Genomic DNA, 9,717 nt, shown 5'->3' on the forward strand with positions numbered 1-9,717 from the left:
CCTGAAATTTGTCAAAAAGTTTCCTCAGAACATGCACTTCTGCACCCTCAGAGGAGGTTTTGATGAATGAATGGAACAAGGTTTATTGATATCTATGTTTAATATCTGCTACTGAATTTTCACTTTTGTACTCTTAGTAGATGTTGAACTAAGAAGAGATAGATCATTATTGTTGAAGCTCATGAGTAGAACTTGTTATCAATGGTACTTTTATCTCTTAACGATTTCTGCTTATGTGTTTAAGTGATATTCATGTTTAATTATTTATATGTAAACGCCTGAATGCTTGAGTTATGATTTGGCACTTTTGTACGGTGATGGATATTCTATTTGTGCTTAATATATGAATGACTTATTATGCAATATGTTTTTCACAACTGTTTGGCTAACTTTTTATACGAAACAATTCATCTTTATTGAATTCTTTTTTTATAGCAATTGAATGATCTTTATTACCACTTGCTGTAGAAATTATTTTAGATCTCATAATTGAAAGATTAAATCCCGGGTTAGTTTAGAATTAGATATTTCTGTTCATTAGAATACATTTTGCATATTGTTAGATTAGATTTAGAATAAAAGCATTTTACTTAGAAATTATTAGAAAGGAAATATCAATTCTCAACACACATACACACATTGGGAAACTGGTCCCATATCCCTAGTCGGACCCACCATCCCAAACGGAAAAGGAGTTTCTTACCAACGTCCAGACCGGGTGGGTATCCCACTTGTTTTAGACCTAATTTTCGGGGCTTCAACAGGTTGATACGTAGAAACTAGAGGAGAGAGAAAAACCACTCATTTTGGGCAGGTAACTCTCGTGCAAGTAGTCCACCTGAAATGCATGTAGGTCGTTGGATCTAGCACAGGTTGATCGATGGCAAAGGATTAACGGATGGTTTTGGGTTGATCGAGTTAAGTCGGGACCATTAGATCTGGAGAGAAGAGATCTATGGTGCAACAAGCTTCCGATGGATTGTGTTGATCAGACCGAGTGTTGATCGTCAGATGTAATACAGAAGAAATCGATGGTGCGGAACAAGGACTCCTATTATATCATGCCCTAATGGTATATCGCATCCGCCGTATCGAGAGTTATGTATCGCAGTGTTTAAGGCCTTGTCACGTTAAAACTCTGATTGCGATAATACCGCGGACCTGCTACTTCATTATAATATGCCCTATTGTAATATCACGTTCGCCACGTCGGAAGATATGTATCGCAAGTTATAAAGAGATGGTACACTATAAACTGTGATTACGATATTACTGTGGACTCGATGGATTCATTAAGAACAGTTTATAATCATATCACATCCAGCAGGGGAATTGGCTATTGGCCATCGACTGTACTATGGGAACGACTTATAAAGACCTCCAGAATGTTGCGATTCCAATTGTGGGTTTAAAGGAATAACTCTGACTATTCATGAATGTTGCAATTGCTGTAAAGAATAAGTCTATTGTTTGAATAATAATAAAGATGGCCTCTCTTCCTAATTAACGTGTCCTGTGAGTATTGATGAATTCGAAGAGACAGAGGAAGCCGAAGAGTGAGCGCAAAGGAAGATGAAAGATCAAGTGAGCATTGAGGAAGCCGAAGCTCAAGCGAGTAGAGGAAGCCAAAGGTCAGGCGTATCAGGCATATAAAATAGAGAACAAGGAAAGTTTAATGTTGTTGGCAAATTGTAAGGAAAAAAGGAAGCCGAAGTTTTGGCAGAAGTGGAAGGAACAGGAGGACAAAAGTAAGTCATAGGTCTAGCAAGGTTGGTAACATAGAATTACAACCAAATAGATCCAGACAGTTTATAGTAGAGGGTTGGAGCCCTTGAGGTTGGTGTCTCAGAACTGAAAGGATTGGTGTCCTGGGATTTGGTGCTCCTAAATTCAAGGTTGGTGCCTTGACAACATAGAGTTGGTGCTCTGGAGGTTGGAGCCTCACAAAGAGTCCAAGTTGGTGCTTGGAAACTAATTGAAACCATATATATATATATATATATATATATATATATATATATATATATATATATATATATATATATATATATATATATATATATATATATATATATATATATATATATATATATATATATATGATTATACTTGATTTATTGCAAATATCATATTAATAAAGACATCTATTCCTGTTATCTATTTATGTGTTCCAAATATAATTTTTTTTTAACTAAAAAAATAATAACTGAAAAGAAATACTGATTCACCCCCCTCTCAGTATTTCCAACACACTTATGCCATCTCGAGTGAAGAATACCCTCCAAAAAGTTCCAAGTGAGTCTAGCCAACATTTGTTCCAGGTACAACAGATACTTCCCCTCTGTTGTCACCTTGGGTAATAGCCCTAAGATTATGGTCTCTAAGGTTACCACTTAAGACAATTTAACTTGGGGGGACAGTCGTAGATCAGATGTACATGCAAGGGAAGAGTAACAAAGCTCAATCCCCTTGAAAGTTCCTCAACATGGTTAATCTAAGGTTTACTTCCAAGTGACTCCCAAGTACCTTTCGTCATCATTTTTAATACATATAAATCAGTCTACCATAACCAATGAAGTGGGGTCGATCACTCTAATGGGTCCGACATGATCTCGTGCTTATATCCTTTGTAAGTGGAGATTCCCAGAGCCAAACTGTAGTAAATGGATTTAATCCCTATCGCTATATTCTAATGTTTGTTTGCAGCTTTGGAAAGTTATCTCACTTCCCTATTCCAAATCGCTACAACCTGACCTAATATAGGTGGAAAGAGCCCTAAAATAGTAAAAAATCTAAATTAATTTTATTAGCATTGTTTTTTTTTTTAAGTTGTTACTTACTGAATGGGTAAATGGATGTGAAACTGATGGTGTTATGACTTGATGCAAAACCTTAATGCAATTGAACATGATATTGTGATCCTTTCATTTTGATGAATTTCTAACTAAAGTAAGGAGAGAGTTTTTTCAATTTTTCAAAGAAAATGCAAAATGTCCTAATCTCCTATATCCCTTTTCATGAATGCAAATTTTCAGTTTCGAATGACCCAAATGCAGAAATTAACGTTTAAAATTTCGATTCACCCAATAACTTAGAAACCATGAAGCTTTCCTTTAACATACAATCACTAAAAATTTTCAAAATGCACAAGGAAACCAATTAAAACCTTAAAATTCATTTCTTCCAATGAACGCTATGAATTTAATGTTGTCTAGAGTACAATTCTGAAAAACTTTAGCATTGAAAGAAGAATATATTTTTGTTTCAAGTTCAACAAAATAAGCACTTCCATAAAAAATATTGATTCTCAAATAACATTGCTTTTCACTAACGAAATAATCTTTCACAAAGGATCAAAATAAACATAAGATCTATTTTTTTTTTTTGTAAGCTACGGTGTGACTATTTCTATTATATACAGCAAAATTAAAACTATACAAATTCCTGTGACCTTAACCCGCCCCGTAGGGAAACCGGGTCTGTTGGTCACGTATAAAAAATTGTCTGAAAAAGTTCACTTATCAAACTTAAAGACACAACATATCAAAAACCAAAATAGTATCCTAGCTGCAATTTGTCTCTTGATGACTAGTCTCAGATACCTGACAAAACTACCATACACATTGGCTCACTACTGCTTATTACAGAATTCAAAAAGATTAACTGGGTAAAAACTTTAGTCTACCATGATTTCATGCTTAATTTCCTCGTCTCGCTTGGCCTTGGTAAGTTCCTTCGGCATGCCACGAATTTCCTCTATTTTGATGTCCTGCTTCCGTCTCATGATCTAGAGATTGGTCATCTCTTTCTTCATATCCGGAAAACCTTGGGTTATCTATGCCATCTCAACAGCAACTTGCTCCATGGCTTTGGCAAGTAGATGCTTCATCACCCAATACATGTGTAATGCTTTTTTGTATAGCGTTAATCGCCCTCTCGTGTTCCCAGGGTCCGGAAGCAGGGTATTCCACTCCTCCATTTCTGGATTGGAGGGTTCTTCCAACACTCTATTTTCTAGCGCGTCAATTATCCGCCTGATGTCTTCGTTGGTTCCCTTGCCGTAGGCTCTCTCCGCTTCCTACGTAGCCTTCCCAATGGAACGATGTCCCATCTTCTGCTGATTCATGGCTGGAGTCTCCGTTTCGTGGTGGTGTTCCTGCCGCGGTCTTCCTCGTCCCCTACGCCTCCTTCCTTTTCCTCTTTTTACCGGCCTGCCTCTGTTATTGTTTCTGCTACTTTGCCCAACTTCGAAGGTCACCTTTGCCCTACATTCCTCCTTCCCTATCTCCATTATCCTTTCTCCGGAGCTATCAATATCCTCCGCTATCTGCTCCTGCTCCCTCCAGGTGTTCCTTCCTTCTCCCTCCTTCACCTGCCTTTCCCTTCTTCCTCCTTCTGCCATATCATTTTGACATCGCCTGAGTCTCTCTTCCTCATCTCGCTGCCAAACTGCCCTGTCCTTCACCACCTTCCCAGGTTTCCAATTGTTTGTTATTCTTCCTGCATCAGATCTTATATGGATACCGCCACCTAGATTCCATTGCAGCAGATGATCACCGCTGAACCTCTCACCTGCAGTTTCCATAATTCGCTCTGTTCCTTGTCTTGGTATGAGTACTGCTCCACCATCTGTCGCTGTTGTTCTATTAATGATAGCCTTGATGTGTGGCGTATGCAGGCCAACTTCCCATCCCATCACTGCCTTAGACTGGCCGTATTTCTCCACCCCGATCGGGGTGTGTGTGTTATCATGTTCATGGCTATATTGCTTCATTATTGTCCTGTTCGATGATTCGGTCTAAGTGTACCCATCTTGTCATGGCCAGCTGAGGTGTCCATCTGGTATCCACTTTTCCTTCCAATTCGTTGCATCCCCAATTTTCCAGGTAATCTGCTGGTCTGTTACCTTCTCTTCTTACATGATGAGTGACCTTATACTCAATACGTTTCATAGATTCTTCTAAGTCCTGGACGAGACCTGCCGTCCTCCAGCTCTTAGCTACCTGTTCCCATGACTTGCCATGATTTAGTTTTCTGATTGTCTCTATTACCAAATTAGAGTCCCCTTCTATTTCTAATTTCATGTATCCATTTCTTATTGCGATCCTGATTCCTTGGTATACCGCCATGAATTCGGCTTCGTTGTTACTCATTATACCTCCTCTGTCTGCATAGATCCATCTGGTTTGACCTTGGCTGTCTCTGAAGATTCCGCCATACCCAGCCGGACCTGGATTTCCTTTTGATGCTCCGTCAAAGTTAAGTTTGATGAATCCTTCCTGAGGGCGGATGAATACATCTGGGCTTTGGTTTTTTGTACCCTGTTTTTTTTGGTGTTGCGGGAAAACCATCCCGGGTTCCAGGTTTAACTTCCTTAGAATATGTATCTCTTCCTCCGAAGTTTTCCAATCTTCCTCTTCCCACGTTTCCGATAGAATTGTTTCTCTTATTTGGTTCTGAGTTCTTTTCCATAAATCCTCCGGTGTAGATATCTTACCTTGAAAAATCCTTCTATTTCTCTCTTTCCAGATGTTCCATATGTTGAACCCCACTACCAGGTTCCATGCTCTTCTGATCACCGGGCTTTGGAATTGTCCCTTCCCCCATTGGAATAGAGTTTGTGTTATGTCCAGGGGATTTCGGTTTGTCTTTCTGAAGAGGCCTCTAGTTTCTTCCCATTGAAGCTGAGCTACCCTGCATCCATTTAGGATGTGTTCCTGATTTTCTACATTTTGATTACATAAGCTACATCTTGGCGGTCCTGAGAACCCTCTTTTTTGAATTTGGTCCCATGTAAGTATGCGTCTTCTTCCAACTAGCCAAGCAAACATAATGACCTTTGGCCACCATCTATTCTTCCATAATTGTTTCCACTCTTGAATTCGATCTTCCTGAGCTCCCTTGGATTTTATGGTATATGCTTCTTTGGTTGAGAATGTGCCTTTTGTGTTTCCACCCCATCTGAGGATATCTGGTCCATCTTTGTTTTTAATCCTTCTTGAATCCAATTCCTTTATTATCCTGGCTTTTAGATCTTCCTCTATGTTATTGTCCCATTCTTCAGGTCCTTTCCATTCTCTCCACACCTCATTTTCTCCTCCTTCCTTCCAATAGTCTTTGACTAGGATTAATCCTTTAGCCTTGGCTTCCCTGTAAGTGTTTTGCATCTCCTGGATTTCCAACATTTTTCCCCTCTGTTGCCATGCCTCCTCCCAGAATTTTGCTGTGCATCCATTTCTTATTTCCCAGAAGGCATGTCCATTTATGATGTCTCTGTTCTGACATGCCAATTCCCATATCGCTGAGCCTTTTGGCATTTCTTCCTTTCTCATAATTTCTTCGGCTGCTGTGGGCATGTGATATTTTGATGTCCATATTTCCTTCCAAAGATCTTTACCTCCTTTCATCCACCTCCACCAAAGCTTCGCCACTAGGACTTGATTTAGGGTATATGGATCTCTTAACCCTAGCCCCCCTTCCTCCTTTGGTTTTGTTAAGCTGTTCCATGAGCATAGGGCCCATTTCTTCTGCTGTTTTGGTCCTCCCCACAGGAATTTCCTATAAATTTCAATCATTTTGGTGCAAACTCCTTTCGGTATAGCCATAACCGATAGGGGGTAAATGGGGATTGCTTGCAGTGTCGATTTAAGAAGCACCAACCTAGCTGCAATATTCAGGGTCTGAAAAGACCAGTTTTCTAGTCTGCTCTTAAGTTTCTCTATAATAGGTTGCCAATTGGCTATCCTTAGTGAGCTTAGATCAAGCATAGTTCCTAGATATTTGGTGGGCAATTCTCCCTTTCTGAACCCCAAGATTCTTGTTAGGTGGGCTTTGACTGTCTCCGGAGAGTTGAAAATGAAGGTGCTCGACTTATCCTTATTTATTTCCGTGCCTGATGCTTCCATGAATACCTCCAGGATTTCCTTTACCTTTTTAACTTCTCTCAATGATACCTTGCAGAATATCATGATATCATCCATGGAAAATTTTAGGGGCTAATGTTCGCCCAGTGGGCTAATTTTCCATGATTTTTCCACAAAAAAGATTCGCCAATTTCCAATTTTATAAAAGACGATTCGCCCAAATTTTAGAATATAAAATTATTTTACCTTAAAAATCGCCAACATTGTATAGAGGCTATATATAAAATCATTATAAATTTGAATAATTTTACAAATATATCAATAAACATTTTATAGTTTGCATATTAGGGATTAGTGAGATTCGCCAATGTTTTTAAACTTCAAGAAATTTTTCCATCCTTAAAATTTTCCTTGACTGATTCATCTACGAACTGCTGGTGCGTAACTGGGATGTTGTTTCCCCACAGGCGTAGCCCTTTAATTTTCCTTTCTCTTAGCTCTTTCTTGAAATACCTTCCCAGCCCTTCAGCTGCTATTATGAACAAAAAAGGGGACAGAGGGTCTCCTTGGCACAGACCTCTTGAAGCATTAAAGGTTGCAGTTGGTGTACCATTTAGGAGTATGGAGAAGTTCGGTGTAGATATCATGCTGAGTATCCATTTCACCCATCTATTGCAGAACCCATAGGCTTGAAGAATGGCTTCCAAATACTTCCAGTTCAGTCTGTCGTAAGCTTTTGATAGGTCCAGTTTGATCATCATGCCTGGCTCCTTTTTTTGTTTTAAGGTATGTATGACTTCTTGAGAAACTACCAGTCCATCTAAGATTTGTCGTCCCTCCACGAACCCTGTCTGTTCTGGGGATATTATGTTGGGCAGGATAGGTTTGAGCCTTTTGACCATTAAGGTGGCTATAATCTTATAAATAACATTACAGAGGGCGATCGGTCTGAAGCCTTCTGCTGATTCTGAGTGGGCCGTTTTAGGGATGAGAGTTAATAGAGTAGAGTTTAATCCCGGCCATACCTTTTGATGTATGCGCGCTTCCTCCACCACTTCTAGGATTTCTTCTCCCATGAAATGCCAACAAGCTTGGTAGAACTCCGTAGTGTATCCATCAGGGCCTGGGGCTTTGTTTCTTTTCAAGCCCCTCACTACTTCCTCCACTTCCTCTAAGGATGCTCCCCTCATCAGGGCGAGGTTTTGGTCTCTGGTTACTAACTTGGGGATTTCTTTACTAATCCTGGCTATGGCCTCAGATCTATTCCTCCGGGGTTCATTGAGTAAATCTTTAAAATGGTCTACCAGGTCCTGTTCCATTTCCTCGTGCTGAATTATGCACTGGCCTTCCTTATTTTTAATTGAGAAGATCCTGTTCTTTGCCTGTGCTGAATCATAGCCTTGTGGAAGAACTTTGTGTTTCTCTCTCCTTCTCTAAGCCACTAGACTCTGGACTTTTGTTTCCATAAAATTTCTTCCTGTTTCCTTCGTTCTTCTAATTGGCATATTACAATGCCTTCTTCTCTGCTTCTCTCCTCATTTCTGCCCTCCAGTATATCCTTCTATTGCAGTTCACTCATTTTCTATTCTAAGCGCTGCTGCTCCTTGAGGATGTCCCCAAATTCCTCTTTATTCCATTTTTTTATCCTCCCTCTAAGCTCTTTCAGTTTGAGTTGAAAGGTTTGCATTTTGCTTCTTCCTCTTTGTCCGCTTTTAGTCCACCATTCTTCTATTTTCGGTAGAAACTTCTGGTCTCTGAGCCAGAAGGCTTCAAACCTGAAAGGCCTGCTTTTGGGGCTTTGCTTAAGGTCAATCTCCAACTTTATTGGCCAGTGGTCTGAGCCTACTACTGGAAGGATCATGGCTTCTATGAACACATCTTTCATCATAATTTGTTCGGAGATAAGGAACCTATCCAATCTTGAGGCTATTTGATTTGTCCCTCCTCTACGATTATTCCATGTGTGGGTACCATTTATAGTCTGGACATCCACCAGTCTTTGTTCTGCTATCATATCTCCAAACGCTTCCATATCTAAATCTGTCCTTCTCAACCCTCCCCTCTTTTCTTCTAAGGTCTTGATCATATTAAAATCGCCCCCTATAATCCATGGCTTCTCTGGAATAAGACTTCTCATTGCTTTTAGATTTTGCAGGAATCCTTTTCGTTCTGTTGGGGTATGTGGTCCATACACCCCTGTTAGGACTGCGTATTCCGATGATCCTATAACCTTGAATGTTCCTGATAGGATTCGTGGGAGGCTTATCCAATTTTCAAATTGTATTTCCTCCGGGTTCCATATGATTGCCAATCCTCCTGCGCTACCTATTGCATCCTGTCCCATTATTTCATATCTAGTGTTGCCCCTGCTCATTATTTCTCTCATTCTTTCTGTACTAATCTTTGTTTCTTGGACTATCATTATACTTGGTTTGTCTTTTTTTAATCTCTCCTTCAGGTATCTTTGTTTACCTCTGCTATTGAGGCCTCTGATGTTCCAACTTGTAATAATCATTTTAACAATTTTGGTGGTAGTTGGAATACCTCTGATAGAGGTATGACCCTTCCAGAGTTCACCAGCATCTCTCCTACCTCCTGAATTGTCTCGCTCATTGACCGCCTGCCCCTCTTTCTTCCTCCTTTGCCAGAGCTGCTCATTCCCATGTTTTGATTTCCTTGTGGTTCTATCGGTTCCAATTTGTTTGCTATTGTTACCCCTACTTTTTCTTTGTATTTTTGGAAGGCTTCTTTATACATTTGCTTCTGCTCCTCCGGGATGAATCTTTCATCTAACAACCTCCATTCCTGCAACAACTTCCTCATTATGCGTTCCTCTTCCCCTCCTTTATCTTTT

General features: G+C 39.8%; 1 protein-coding gene across 1 annotated transcript; it reads right to left on the reverse strand.

Annotated features, from left to right (window-relative positions):
• Positions 1-8,445: 8,445 nt before the first annotated feature.
• LOC149174162 (uncharacterized) lies at positions 8,446-9,207 on the reverse strand. Its single transcript, XM_089420760.1, has one exon. It carries the CDS (start codon positions 9,205-9,207, stop codon positions 8,446-8,448), a length of 762 nt encoding a protein of 253 aa, XP_089276886.1.
• Positions 9,208-9,717: the final 510 nt, after the last annotated feature.

Source organism: Pinus tabuliformis, chromosome 4_1, assembly GCF_031772625.1.
Source record: "Pinus tabuliformis cultivar Carrire ecotype Pingquan chromosome 4_1, CPIR1, whole genome shotgun sequence".
In the NCBI taxonomy this organism is placed as follows: domain Eukaryota; kingdom Viridiplantae; phylum Streptophyta; class Pinopsida; order Pinales; family Pinaceae; genus Pinus; species Pinus tabuliformis.